The sequence below is a fragment of the Rhinichthys klamathensis genome, unplaced genomic scaffold (assembly GCF_029890125.1).
Source record: "Rhinichthys klamathensis goyatoka isolate OS25496 unplaced genomic scaffold, OSU_Roscu_1.1 h1tg000059l_1, whole genome shotgun sequence".
NCBI lineage: Eukaryota > Metazoa > Chordata > Actinopteri > Cypriniformes > Leuciscidae > Rhinichthys > Rhinichthys klamathensis.
In genome coordinates this window covers 6,343,344-6,358,898 of record NW_026606604.1, presented here as the reverse complement: position 1 = coordinate 6,358,898, position 15,555 = coordinate 6,343,344, and the positions used below count along the sequence as shown (strand labels likewise).

Below are 15,555 nucleotides of genomic sequence, written 5' to 3'. Positions count from 1 at the left end.
GCTGGCCAGAGTTCCGAACTGAAGAACTGGCTCCCTTTCAGTTCATGAGTGTGAAATAGAATTAGCCACACTCCACAGGAACACTCTCAGGAAAAAAGGTACAAAGCTGTCACTAAGGCAGTACCCTAAGGTACAAAAGCAAAAAAAACTTTAAGCTACTACTACTTATGTACCATTTAGGGGTAAATATAGTACCTTTTCGCTTTTGTACCTTTTTCTGAGAGTGAAGTTGAATTGGAATGATAGGAAAAAGAGTTTACTGAATTGCAATTCAAATACATTCAATAGGTAATGCAAAACAATAATGTTCTTCCCTTAAAGTCCACAAAAGTTAATTTATTAAATATAATGAAACATGTAAAGTAAAAAAAAAAAAATGTTTATACTGTAGGTTGGTTGACATGCCTGCATTACCGTTCAAAAGTTTGGGATCAGTAAAACATTTTTTAAAGAAGTTAATCATTTTGTTTAGCAAGAACATGTTAAATTGATCAAAAGTAACAGTAAAGACATTTATAATGTTACAGATTTCTATTTCAAATAAATGCTGTTCTTTAGAACTTTCTACTCATCAAAGAATCCTGAAAACATGTATCATGGTTTCCCAAAAAAATATTTAGAAGTACTGTTTTTAACATTGATAATAAAGAAGAAATGTTTCTTGGGCAGCAAATATAATACATTTTAAAATATACAGTTATATCACTGTTTTGCTGCATTTTTGATCAAATTAAAATGCAGCCTTGATTAGCATAAAAGAATGTTTCAAAAAACGATCTATCTTTATAAACGTTATAAAGACTTTCAAATAAGGCTTTGTCAAGCCAACAAAAGTTCAAAGTTATAAAGTTCAAAATTCTGCTTCCTTACATTGAAATTGGAATTGGAATTGCAGTTCAGTTCCATTCTGAATGACACACAACCATGATTAACAGGCAACATTTATCTCAATATGATAGACACATTTTTCTTTGAGCCCGTTTGCAAAGCATTCTTTGCTTCCTTAGGATTTGACAAAAATTATCCGGTAAGGCAGCATAATGTGGCCACCAACCTTTTGGGACAGCCTTAAAATGTTGTCTATAGGTGTAATGGAGACCAGCTAGTAAAGAGGTGTGTAAGTAAACCTCACTCCCCTGGCCTCAAGAGGCGCACTAGTGACTAACGCTAGAAGCTACGTTCTTTAGCGTCCTTGTTAATGCGTCCGCCTCCCATGCCGGTGACTCTGGTTCGAATCCCGCTTGGAGTGGTGCGAGTAGGACCAGTCACATAGGCAGCTCACTAGGTTAAAGAACAGATCTGCTGTCTGGGTCTAGTGCACAAAAAAAGCTGACTGCATTTTGTCCTTAAAAACCAACACCACGTTCTTTCCAGTGTCCTGTTGACCCTGGGACTTTATAGACGTCAAAGCACAGGGGATTTTGAAGGAATTAGCTGCTCCCCTCTCACCAAAGGCACTTTTTGGGCCCAAAATGAGCGTCTTTAGAAGTGCTTAGCAGGACCCTAAGTGCCCCTGACAAGGGACAACAGCGGAGAGTTTGGAAAATGAGAGGTGATTACTCAAAGCCCATCTAATTCTGCTTACGCAAGTATCTCTTGGCGTCAAGCCTGGCAGTGTGACTTTACCCACTATTAGGGTGATTAACTTGGTGCCTTGAGTGCACTGACAGAGAATGATTTGTTTATGATGGTGCAGGAAGAAGGGGGTGATCAGATGTTGATGGCAATTATCACCAGGGACATGAATTCATTAGCTAAAGTGATTGTCACTGAGATTGTTTTTCTTCCTTGAATGGAAGACCCTTAATGACCTAGATATTGGATTTCACCAGGGTATTATTTTGGAGAGTTCCAGATTTGCTTTGTAACAGGGCAAGATACAGATTTGCTCTGTTATTTTCTGCATCTATTTTAAGGAAAGGTCAGCTTACATTACTGCCAGAGTAGAGCAAACATGTACAGTACCAATAAATAATGCAGGAACACCTTCAGAGCTTAATGAAGTTTCATTACTTAAAAAAATGTATTACTTCTAATTACTTTTGTTAATATCTATCTATCTATCTATCTATCTATCTATCTATCTATCTATCTATCTATCTATCTATCTATCTATCTATCTATCTATCTATCTATCTATCTATCTATCTATCTATCTATCTATCTATCTATCTATCTATCTATCTATCTATCTGTCTGTCTGTCTGTCTGTCTGTCTGTCTGTCTGTCTGTCTGTCTGTCTGTCTGTGTATACATACAAAATTAACTTATTTTCTGCACAAATATATGTATTACTCTTTAAACCGTACACTCTAAAAAATGCTGGGTTGTTTCAACCCAAATTTGGGTCAAATATGGACAAATCCAAATGTTGGGTTAAAAATGTAATTAAAAATTTTAACCCAACTTCAACTTTCACTTTCAACTGTAATTTTTTTTATTACATTTTTAACCCAACATTTGGGTTTGTCCATATTTGACCCAAATTTGGGTTGAAACAACCCAGCATTTTTTAGAGTGTAGGTTGCACCACTAATGAACCAATAGAAATAAGACTTCACCTTGCATTAAACAGGAATGTTCTCCCACAGTGCTGAATTAATTTAAGTTTGGCAAAGTATTCGGAAAAGTTCAATCCTATTTTATGGTCCCCTGACTTTGTTTTTCACCTTAATGTGATTTTATTAAAATCAACTGACTCTAAATCAAAGGAAGTCAGAGACCACATGAAAAATAAGACGATTTCATTTTAACGAAGTGAAGTTGCCTCACTAGACAGTGATATGTATGAAAGTATATTGAATATTCATGAGTGGGCGTGGTTTACTGCAGTTTGGCCAATCACCAGCAATTCCTAACCAAGCATGGGTCAGTTTCATTGTACAGTCTCACTGTTACCCATGCTGTTTGCATTCACACACACACACACATGCTGGCGTACATACTTGACAATCCGCTGCCGGCCAACCACTGCTTCAGAACTGTACAACAGAAGCAAGAGTCTGTCAGAGAGAAAGGAGCAAGAAAAAGAAGTTGATGAACTCTGAAGTAAGGACTTTGAAGAGCATGAAATAATCCTTGAAGAGCACCTGCCACTGGCACAAAGATTGGGTGATACTGATCCAAGGCCCGGAGGTAACTGAAGAGATCCAGCACTGTCTGTGGGTACGGCATGACCGATTGCACCGTCCACAGCCTCTCCACACGATCTCCCCATCCATGAAACGATTTAGCAGCCTGAGAGGGATCAAAAAGCGCAAGGACCAAGAGGGGCGGACCGGGAGACGGCAGTCAGAGCCCCACGGCCTCCTGGGAACCAGTAAGATGGCAGTTAAGACTTATTTTGCTGCATTGTTTTAATTAGTAACATGCAATTACATGTTGTTGTTTTTTTCATGCGAGTAGCTATTTTTTGTAAATAAAAATATTCAAATGGGCCAGAACAAGACATATAAAATAAGTACAATTTTCTTATTGTGAAATACAAGGTTGCAATTACCTTTTTATATAGGTGGAATTGGGCTTCCATAGACTTTCCATCATATTCACTTTAATGGGCTTTCGACTTCCTACCATATTGCATATTTACTTTAATTTTTGTGATTTTTTTTAATGTGTTTAACATGTTCATATGACGAACTACACCTGTGTGAACTTGAGGAGCACTTAATATGTTTGTTCACTAAAAGTCAATAAAGTAAAAAAAAAAAAAAAATCAGAAAGGGATGAGAAAATTGTATCTGTTTGCATAAGACACTTTCCCACAGTTTCACATACAAGGCTTAAGCCGTCCCAGACTAAAATGCAAAGCATCTTGTACTGACAGATCTTAAAATATGTCAGTGCCATTTTTTTTGTCTCAAGATGCACATTTTTAGGTGTCTAAGGCATTTCAAATCTTCTTTCTTTTTGACAAGTGAAAAGTGAAACGTCTATATGAAATTACTCCATGTCTTCTGAAAAACCTAGTACATTTCTTGAACTTTCAGTCTTATATTTCCCGATACATTCAGATCACAGACTTGAAAAAGTTTCATTTCCCTTGTGTGTTCATGGATTTCTACAATAAGAGTGCAAGCAGAACCCTTTACTTGTGAATTTCATGACAAGAAGCCTCTAGAACTCATTTCTCAGTGCGATCTGTCAATTAAACCTCTTGCAATATGATTACCAGACCCGCTAGATTTTGCAATGCTTTCCAAATTGGTGATTTTGTTCGGAATGTGCCAAGTTCCAACAATTAAGCATGTCTGCAATGTGGATCAACAAAACCATTAAAGCTGTTAAGATTTGTGTGACTTTTCTAAATCGGATGTTCTTTCTTCTTCGGGTTTAATGAAGGGCTAATCCTGTGATATTAATAATGGTAGTTGTTATTTATAGTCTGCTGAGGGTGAGTTTCAGTGGGACTCATTAAAATATAAAAATGACATGGTGCCGGGAGGAAATATCAAGGGCTAACAGAGGTTTGCCGCTGCAAATTGGGTCTTACGAACAAAACATACTCATTAAATGACATTTTATTCTTTGTTTTCGTGTTAACCTCAAACAGCCGGTCTAAACGGTGCATTCTGGAAGGAACATCTGCCGTGTGATATTGTGTTTTTTTTCATAATAGTGCTTGGAAATGTTAGTGATGTTAGTGCAGTGTGTCACAGACCAGTTATATGGAAGCCTATTTCATCCTCTGGGGGAAAAAAAAGGTAATTGTGAGATTAAAATAAGAGAGTTTAAAAGAAGAAACTTACCAGACAAGTCTTAAGCTTTTAGTCCCAGACTAAAATGTGTGTTTGAGCCGTTTTAAATGAAAGCAACCTACAATGGCATATCTTATAATTTGTCAGTGTTTTGTGTCGAGTTGCACATCAGCAATGTTTTTTTTCTAAAGCACGTTTATAAAAGCTAAGGCCTAATCCTGGCTTAATCACACAGGGAGGTTTTGTTGAATGTTGATATAATGTTGAAATTACATTTTTATAGGCGAAATTGGCTTCCTATATTCTTTTCATCATATCAATTTGGTGTAATTTGTGTGTGACCTTGTTTACTTTCTGTATTTTATGTGAGCATGGCATGCATTATCTTTAAAACCATCTCTGCTTTATAGGAAATAATTAAGGGATGTCAAAATGACTAAATGTTTGGCAACCTACATTTAATTATGACTTAATGAAATTGTGTTGTTACCTGCTTAGTGAGGAAGGCTGGTTTTGGTGGGTGTTGACCACATTCTTATATAACACTATAAATAGGTGGACACATCTGTACTCACAATATACGCTACCGTTTATTTTTTAAAGAAAATATAGTTTTATTTAGCAAGGTTGCATTAAACTGATGAAAAGTGACAGTTAAAGATATGTATAATGTTCAAATAAAAGCTGTTCTTTTGAACTTTCTATTTATCAAATAATCCTGAAAAACTGCAAAGAAACAAAAACATTAAGCAGCACAACTGTTTTCAAAATTGATAATCATAAGAAATGCTTGAGCTCCAGCATATTAGAATGATTTCTGAAGGATCATGTGACTGAAGACTGGAGGATTGATGCTGAAAATTCAGCTCTGCCATCATAAGGATAAACAATTTACAAATATTTGAAAATAGAGAACAGCTATTTTAAATTGTAATAATATTTCACAATATTACTATTTTTACTGTACTGTTTTTTTTTATCTAATAAATGCAGCCTTGGTGAGTATACGAGACCTATTTCAAAAACATACCATCCCCAAACCTTTGAATGGCAGTGTATTCCATAAATGCAGCTTTTTTGCTTCTTAGTGAGGCAGATGCTGCAAGTGTATCCACTTTACCAACCAACAGATCACGTATCGCTCGGTATCTAACAGTGAGTGGATGGAAAAACGATTGACAGAAAGGAAAGGGAGAGAGTAAGAGAAGGGGAAATAGAGTGGATCATACTTGCCCTCTGTGAACAGTGATATTGAAAAGCTGACAGACTGATGGATGATAGAAAGACAGATTAGCAGTTAGTGGCTGAAAATGTCAAGACAAAGTGCAAATGGCAGTTGGAGATTGTCCCTCACTGATCTGAGACCTGTTACACGCCCATTCATTCTAATTCTTCCCTTTCGATGTCCATAAAAAAAAAAAAAAAACATGTTAAAGAGGTAAAAAAAAACAATAAAAAAAAAAACAATACATTCACACATCACTTGACAGACAGTTACAGTGCAAAAATATGGTGCAAATTTAAGACTTATTTAAGTATTACTGGGGCAGTAAGAATTTTTTTCTTTTTCTTTTTAGAAATTAATACTTTTATTCAGCAAGGATGTATTAAATGGATCAAAAGTGACAGGAAAGACTTTTATAATGTTACAAAAGCTTTCTATTTCAAATAATATAAAAAAATGTATCCTATCACAACAAACATTTTAGGCCACTCAACTATTTTTAACATTAATAACATTAAGAAATGTTTCTTGAGCAGCAAGTCAGCATATTAGAATGATTTCTGAAGGATCATGTGACAATGAAGACTGGAGTAATGATGCTGAAAATTCAGCTTTGCATCACAGGAATAAATTACACTTTAAAATATATGAAAATTAGAATATATTTTATTATATTTAGTATATTGCGATTGAAAAAATACTAGTTTGGATACTTTTTGTACTTTAAAAAAAAATACTTTTTGATAAAATAAATTCAGCCTCAGTGAACATAAGAGACTTCTTTCGCAAACATCTTATCGACCCCAAACTTTTGAAAAATAGTAAGTAATAGGCTAAGTAAAATAAGTGAATAAAAATGTAATAATAATAAAAACCTTATACAACTTAGTAGAGAAATTAATGTAAATGTGGAATAAATGTGTGCATAATTTATTTGTTTGGGTTGAACCCCCTTGTAATGACATAGCAACCACACAGCAACATGCAAATACTATCAGAACACCTGTAACACCCTGGCAACCATATTATATTTATGTCTTTCATTTATTTATTTTTCTTTTAACATACTGCATTGCAATGAGGGTTACAGTGGCAATAAAAAAAAATAAACTGTCTCTTTGGACTAACAGAGTGTGATGAAGGAACTGTGAATCGCCTCTGCACCCTTTCAATTGCAGCTTCTGGACTAGAATCCACATATAAAGACTATAGCCACTATAAATAAACCTCGGATCAGATCAGAGTTTTGCTTTTTTAACCCTTGTGCATCCTTATGGACATTTTTGTCCTCTATGTACCCGTGTAACTTTTTTTAATTGATGCACAAGGGTTAAAAGCGGTCCTGTGCTGAAAATGAGAGAATCAAGCGCTAACTCATATTGTGAATTGTCACACACGCCGCATGAGAAAATGCAATCCTATTGGTCAGTTTAATGGATTTTGACAGGCGTCACTATGACATGTAGATGGTGCCTGCTGGGAGAACAGCCTGGACTTTGTGACACATGGATGAATGTCACCAGGCAGAGAGACAATCCAAAGCATATCAGCTTCCGGTTGCATCTTCACCGTTGTATTTCAACTCTGAAAACTCTGAAAAATCGTTGTATTTCAACTCTGGAAATGCTCTTTGATTCACAGGACACACACAATCTATACTTTATTCTGTTTTTTATAATATATTTTAATAAGTAATCTTTGATAGAAATGTTTTTAATTCAGTTACAAACAGCTATAAATTATCTCATTATGTGCATTCATTCTTATTTATATGCATTAATGATTAGAATCACAATTCATTAATAAACATTTATAAATTAAAAATAAATTAAATTAAAATTAAAACAAAAATGTTACCTTTTAAATTTTTTGTGTGTAAAATGCATTTAATCAAATAATCACAAGTCGTATTGATTCTAGTAAAAATGAAAGAGAAAATCTAAATATGCATTTAATTATAAATTTTCATGCAATATTCTGAGAAATAGCCAGGTGTCTAGAAAAAATGATAACACAGCAAAAAAAAAAAAAAAAGAAAGCTCTATGGCTTGTAATTCAGCTGTCCCAGTTTTTTACCATATGCAGTTCTGCATAAATATCTTTAGGGGGCGCTGCTCCGCTTACTGTGGCCTCAATTAATGTATCCAGAACTGCCCTTGGAAATTTGATAAGATCCACATCTCTGACTGTATTATGTCTTTAAGACAACTTTGCTATCCTTTCTGCACAGCTATTTTTACCTTTAGGGAATGTGCTTGTTCTCATGCATGTCTAATGATATCTTTACAATCTTTACCCACATGTGAACTTAACAACTGAAAATGCATAGCACTATGAAACCTTTTATCTAGTTATATGACATCACAGAAGCACATCAGTACCAAAAAGCACATAATGCATGCGTTTACTCAGCTAACATACTGCATGTAAAAGACTGGCAGGCAGAAAAAGGCAAATGAAGAGGTCAATGCTGGTTGATTTGACTCTGCTCAGGCCGCTGTGAAGTGTGTAGTTGGTGTTATATTACTTGATGTATTACTTGTATTACTGTGTGAATTAACAAACTCATTAAAGGCGCTGTATGTACTTTTTTGACTGTACTAAAGCTAAGATATGAAAATTTTGACCAATAACCGATAATTCTTTATATTTAAAAGCCGATAACCGATAGATATATTGGCCGATAAATCTAAATCCAAATTTTTATATCATTTTTGAGTCACCATGACCCAAGCACAATGTTCTCATTATAATTTTATGTAGCCTATATGACAGACTTGCGCTGCACGTTGCACTTAACGTTATTTTCCTTTTCAAAGTGATTCCAATCATATTTCGTAATTCAAGCCATTCAAAAACATCATGGTGAACTGCACATTTGGCGGAAAACACAGCGTATTGTAACCGCGGAAGCCAGCAAACAAACTGGGTCAAAGATAGCAGATTACCCGACCCTCTAAGCCTTGGCATCCATCTATAAAGCTCCATCAACTTGGTTCGTCGCCTTCCATTGTCAATTGCACTCATCCCTGTTGCGTGTCTTCAATCTTGCGAGGAGAAACAACTCTTGGACTTTGGACTGCAGTACCCATTTGAACCACTAGCTGTCAATATTACATACTGCACCTTTAAAATAATAACAAGTGCAGTTTAAGATTTGTGTTTGGAATATTGGTTTACCTGTCATGGCTCACTTGATTAAGTGTCTGTCCGTGAGCGGGGTTAGAAGTATGCAACGCTGGGTTAACTTATCTGACCCTGGGTCAAGGGTCATCGGTCGATCACTGAGGATGAATGTTGTTAACCGTTGTCTGCAGGGCAAACATCAAAGAAGTTCATGAGGACAGCAGAGGAAGGGCAGATATCTTTACAGAGTGAAGTTTACAGAGTCAAATTCTATAGTCAAAACAAAATCAAAATGGACAGTGTTTACTTTCTTAATAAGTGCTGAAGTGTCAACTATCCTCTCCCTATGGAGGATCCCTTTCCCACTCTACAGATAAAGCGTTGTTGAAAATCCGGTTCGCGTACCTCGAAGTGATAAAATAAAATTCTGTATCAAATTTATAGGCAAGACAAGTAGTTTGTTTAGGCATGGTTTGTTGGGAAATTACAAACCTGCGCACACATATTCAAATGAATTTAACTATAGAATCAATTTTTAATGCGCATGTGAACGCCATCAGGTCACAGGTTCGCGTTTAAAGTCTGTTTAGAGAGAACGCCGTCGTCTTAGTGGCCCCTAATGTAATAACAAATGATAATTTTGCTGGAAGTGAATCAATCAAAACCAACTTTAGCTGGAAATAACATTATTCAAAATCGCTATAAAGCCAAAACAATCTCTGTTACCGTAAATTGTATGTTTATCTCTGTAAAGCTGCTTTGAAACAATCTACATTGTTAAAAGCGCTATATAAATGAAGATGACTTGACTTGACTTGACTTAATACACAAATCATTCATCAGTGCACATTATTCCAAAGAAAAAAAATCTTCAAAAAGAGAAAAAAAAGGCCATTTTATGTGAGGAAAGACCTTTGGTGTCTTTGTATCTAAAAGTTTCTCCCAACATCAGCATGGAATCGTACCTTTTTCTTCATACTTTTATCTGTGGACTCATAGCATAATGTCATATTTGATAAGATGAAGCATAAACATGTTTTGTAGGATGATAAATGCTTGAGATTCTTGCTAAATAAGCTAAAAGACAGACATTTCTCAAAATGAATTTCTTTCCTCAGCCATTAAATGGGCCTCAGAGGCTTTAAATGTGATTCACAGTCCTGGTCCTTTATGAAAAGCGCACGTCAGCTTAATGATGCAATGGAGACAACGCTTCTAAAATGAGCAATTACGTTTGAGGTAAATCACCTTGGTATTTATCTGCTTAAAATGTTTTGAATTGAACATAACAAGGTTTTGAATATATTACATAACCCAATATCAAGGATGCATGAAGCCTTTGGACTAAGCCTTTCTCCTAGCCGTATTTTGATTTGATTATTTTCCATAATTATATTAAAATGATTTGATAGCAATATGCCTTCATAAATATCCCACTTGTCTTGCTCAGGAGGACAGTTTAATTTGATTAGCCCTGTAAGTGTGCCTTTGGGTGCATTCTGTTCGGCTAGGAACCGTATGGAACTACGTTGGCTGTGCAACACCCATCATTCACATCCAGCACACTTTCTGCTGCAGTGATCATGTGACTCATGTAGTCCTGATGGTAAATGATCTCTGTGATTTGTGCAGAAAATGGGAATATAAAATCCCTGGGGATGCATTTGGGTGGGGTGAGGGGCTATTGCTATCCTGATGACATCATCGCGGAGCCCTTTCTTTTTCAGCTCCCTCTTCGTTCCCCCACCCCTTCTGTCTATTTCCTATTATGTGCTGTGTTTACTGGGCTGATGCCTGACTGCTATAAAATAAGCTCTTTACTCATTCAACAGCAATGGGCATGCCCATGTGGTCTCGACTGAGGGGAGATAATGGCTTGGTGCAGTGACTTGAGGTAGTCAGGATGGCTTGTTAATCGTTTCTCATTGCACATCTATAATGGATTCCTTGATCGTTCTTTCACGCTTGATAAATGCTTATCTTTTTCCCCCAAATATGCTCATCAATCAACTTTGCTTGGCATTTTTGCACCCACAATCAATGGATGGACGGATAGACAGACAGACAGTTAGATGTAATTTTGGCTGTTCTCTGGTGGGAAATATATTCTTACCCCATTGGCTTTGTTGATGGTATCTTGGACTCTGCAGGCAGTGCTACATTTCACTCTTATCAACTCATCAAAGCAGAAACTCAATAAGTTTCCTCTCTGTGAGAACAAGCTTCTTCTTTTTTTAAGGCCCTGCAACTGAATCCAGTCATGGGAGAGGATGGCATGCAGAACTGGGTCACATTCAAACAACAGGGAGCTGAAGCAATCACAAAAATGCTATTAGAAGGCCCACAATGAGATTGATTTGATCATTTAACAGCCAATGAACGTGCAGCACGTATCCAAAACAGACAAGCCAATTACAAACACTTGTGGGAAATTTGACAAATGTGTCGTGTTTGGGAACTTGCCATGTATTGAAATGATTGTGTAGCCTCAGTGACCGAATAAACACATCCAAACTCACTACAGTGGTGTTGTTTATTTCGGTCATTTCTTTGCGAAGCATTTTCTGTGATCTGAATGCAGTATGGAGAGCAGAGCCTGGAGGAATCACAGCATGAAATCTACAACAGCAGATGAAGTGTAAAATGAGGTGATAAAACTCTGCTCTCCACGCTGCCTGCGGTCTTAGCCCCTTCTATTTCGCAGGCTCGGGATCGGTATTTACGACAGGTACAGCGGATCTAAATCATCCTACGTACAGTAGACAGGGAATGGGATACAGTGAAACACTGTAGCAGAGTACACAGTATCAGCCATAATAGCTTAAAGGTGCAGTGTGTAATTTCTTTGATATTATAGCAACATCAAATTGAATTCCAACATGGATGGATAGATAGATATATAGACAGATAGAAAGATGAATAGATAGACGGATGGATAGATATCTGATGTGTCTTATCTTCTCTCTGTTTGTACAGCATCGGGGATCTCCTCATCACCCACCACTCCAACACAACTGACCAAGCAGAGTTCTGCGTTTCTTCTGGAAGTCAGTCGGAATGACACCGTGCAGCGTTCCTCGTCCTCCCCCCTCGACACTGGACAGCACCACAGCCCGCCTACTGCAAAACCACCGCACAGTCCGTGCTCAGCACATTTATCTACCTCACGTGCGGTGAGTGATCTGACATGGAAGCTGAGCAATTTTCAGCATCATTCATTTTATGAATGTGGAGCGATTCATTTTAAGTGATCATAGATGTTTTAATGACCAAAATACAAGCACAAATAACATTAAAGACAAAGACTAAAACTGACAGCCTGGCAGAAATGATTACGACTTAAAGTCCCTGTGGTGCAAATCAAGCTTTTAATGTTGTTTATATGTCTATGTGGTGTTTTTAATATGCTTTAAGACAGACTATGTGAAAATTCATGTCATCACCATTGCTGAGTATTTTCTCCTTAAAACTGCAGTGAACCAAACCAAAGACAGTCTCAAAATCGCGGTTTGAAATTGCCGATGTTTCTGACGCCACAAACGTTGTGACCAATCATGTTAACGAGTGGATCTCTGAGCTGGTGTGAGTGAGTGGAGGCAGGGCTAATTTGCATATTCATAGAACTGCATATACTAAATGATGTAGAGTTACATTCAAGCTATTTTAAGGCATGACAGATTTCTTTTCAAGGATAAAACTTTTAAATATGTAATTTTGGTGAATAAAATATTGGGGATAAAATTATTGACTACAGGGGGACTTTAAGAATTTTGTTTTTGTACAAGAAAAGGATCAGCTCTTGCTCTAAAAAAATATTTTTTCAAACAATAGCAAGATTGGGACTTAAAAGAATGCATGCAGATTATGCAAATTAATGAACTATAAAACCTGAAGAATCTTTAATGTCATTAGACATTAAATGTATTATTAAAATACAAATACCTTGACTAAAAATTATATAATTATATTACTATAATATACTGTATATATATATATATATATATATATATATATATATATATTTAGAGTCAACAATTATAAATCTGCAAGATTCCTTACAGCAGCTTTCACAACTCGCCCGTTCCTGTCGATGGATCTAATCTGATTTTTACGACTCAACCCACTGACCGTTCATCACGTTCACAAGCCAAAATCAATACAGCAGTCACCATCTGCAGTGCTGTTGTCCTTGCCTCCTGCCCGCTAATCTAAGCAGAGGTCCAAGGCTGCTCTCCGCAGATGTTTAATCAACTGTATCTTTACTCCTTCTCTCACACTTTGGGCCTCATTCGCTTACCGTACATATGTGTATCAGTGTGTAAAACCTTCCCATTATTTTGGACTCCCCAGATTTGTGAACTAACATTTTTTCTCATGGCTGGTTTGTGTTTGTTTACTTTTGTTGTATATTCATGGGGAGATTGTTTTTCTCACAAGGGCTCAAGTTTTATTCAGACTGCCACACCCACTGATTCATCAGGCAGGAATTTGGGCACAGTTCATTTTAATTACCCTCCATGCCAGATGTTGCTCTGGGAAAGACCAAATCCAGTTGTGTGAAATATCTATAATGGAGCTGGACCTCTTCTATAGGTTTGTATGTTAAATTGGTTCCATTCTAGATCTAAGCGGGCCGTTAAGGGGACAGAGAGATGGAAAAAGACACAAGCATTTTTATTCCGTAAGATAATAACCTTTTCATTCCATAAGATAATAACATTTTCATTTAATGTACAAACACATCACACATTTATAATACATAAGTAAATGAGTCATCTTAAATAAGACTGAAGGTCCCTTTTCATGCCCATTAAAAGGGGAATTCCCAAATATGATTAAAAACTTCCAAGTAGAGGAAAAATGACTTAGCAGAATTTAAATATATATATTTTAAAATGTTTCTTTAATACAATTTATAATTTACTTCCCTTCCTAATACTGTGTCGGGCCATTGATACTTTTGTTGTCTATTATGTGTATACTTACAAATTTCCTGCAGGTTTAAAAAAGGTTTCATTTATGGACAAATCAATGTTAATGAACAAATCTTATTTTAGGGAATCATTCTTGTCTATGCACTGATTCATATCACCAACAGCTTTTTAAATCAGGCTGTAGCGGAGAATTTCATTGGTTGACCATACTTAATGAATACACCTCCTTTACTGAACAAATCAGTGTTTTGAGACCTTTAGCGTAAACTTATGATTTCACTTTTCTAACTTTAGTTAGTGTGTAATGTTGCTGTTTGAGCATGCAACATCTGCAAACAAAGTTACAAAGTTCAAAGCAAAGGGAGATATTTTCTTTCAAAGAAATTGCTTGCTCATTTGCATTTAAAGGGACAGACACAAAAACGGTGCGTTTTTGCTCACCCTCAAAAAGTGACAACTTTAGCATGCCATATAAAAATATCTGTGGGGTATTTTGAGCTAAAACTTCACATAGGCCTACACACTCTGGGGACATCAGAGATTTATTACAGAGAGGATTATATACATCTTGTGAAAATGGCATTATACCACCCGTTTAATTAACCTGCGGAAAGTGTTACTGAATCAGTGAATGAATCTTTTTAGTAAACAGATTCAAAATATTCAATTCACTGGGATGAATCAAAATCCCCATTCCCCACCCATCACCAGCAGCCAGTTTGGACAGCCGGCTCCACTCGCTTTTATATTCGCACATTGTCTACTGCAAATAACACAATAAATGAGTTAGCTGGATAGTTGATTTACCACACACTCCCCGTCAGACCGTTGACGGCTCGCGACTGCAGCAAACTGGAACAGTCCATTTGGAAAAAGCCGGAGGGGGAGGGTCTCTCCTCACTGACTTCACATTGGATGTACATGTACGGGTACACAATCGGAGCACGCCTGCAAACACCGACTGTCCCTACAAGGACAGATGGACCAGAAAACATGAGCACTTAGTATATTTCCCACCCGAAACAGTTCAGTTTGCGTTGCTTCCGTTTATTGTCTACTGTATCTTTATTCAACTCTGACAGCCAACTTCCGATCTCACAGCGGTCTCCTCACCGTCTGTCTGCCGGTGTGTGTGTGTGTGTGTGTGTGTGTGGACGGACGGCACGACGGGAGGGCTGCCTGAAGATCGCCTCGACTGTTCTTGACTCTTGTCACTCTGTCTCCAGGTCCACGGTTTATCTGAAGACATGCTGGAGAAACTCGATCTCGAGGATGAAGGTAAGCCTCTTTAGGAAATAAATGTCGTGATTCTTGCGACCTTCCTTCGTTTTCTGAACCGGCTGGCTCAGCAGCTTCGATGTCTTGACATTATCATATTCTTTGCTGATTTATTTATTCCTCGCACTTAGAATGATAGTCTATTTTAATCTCGTTCATAATCTAACTCGCGTATAATAACGCGATGCTGATTTTCCTCTCGTCACTTGGTCATTTCTGGCGCATCAGTGGCATGGCTTTTTATACAGTGTATCGATTTCAAATCCAGCTGTTTGGTAGGAATCACTGGAGATCC

General features: G+C 36.9%; 1 protein-coding gene across 5 annotated transcripts in view; it reads left to right on the top strand.

Annotated features, from left to right (window-relative positions):
- prkag2a (protein kinase, AMP-activated, gamma 2 non-catalytic subunit a) overlaps positions 1 to 15,555 on the top strand; it is a 67,152-nt gene that overhangs the window by 26,139 nt on the left and 25,458 nt on the right. For 2 of the 5 annotated variants that reach the window (XR_008806888.1, XM_056249166.1), the window contains exons 4-5: positions 12,025 to 12,221; positions 15,209 to 15,260. Coding sequence is in view for 4 of the 5 variants with exons in the window: in XM_056249166.1 (XP_056105141.1) it covers positions 12,025 to 12,221; positions 15,209 to 15,260 (249 nt within the window). In the remaining variant the exon portion in view is untranslated. Of the gene's footprint in view, positions 1 to 3,100; positions 3,320 to 12,024; positions 12,222 to 14,746; positions 15,013 to 15,208; positions 15,261 to 15,555 lie in introns of those variants that run through there. The other 3 variants (XM_056249167.1, XM_056249168.1, XM_056249169.1) reach the window with 3 other exon arrangements.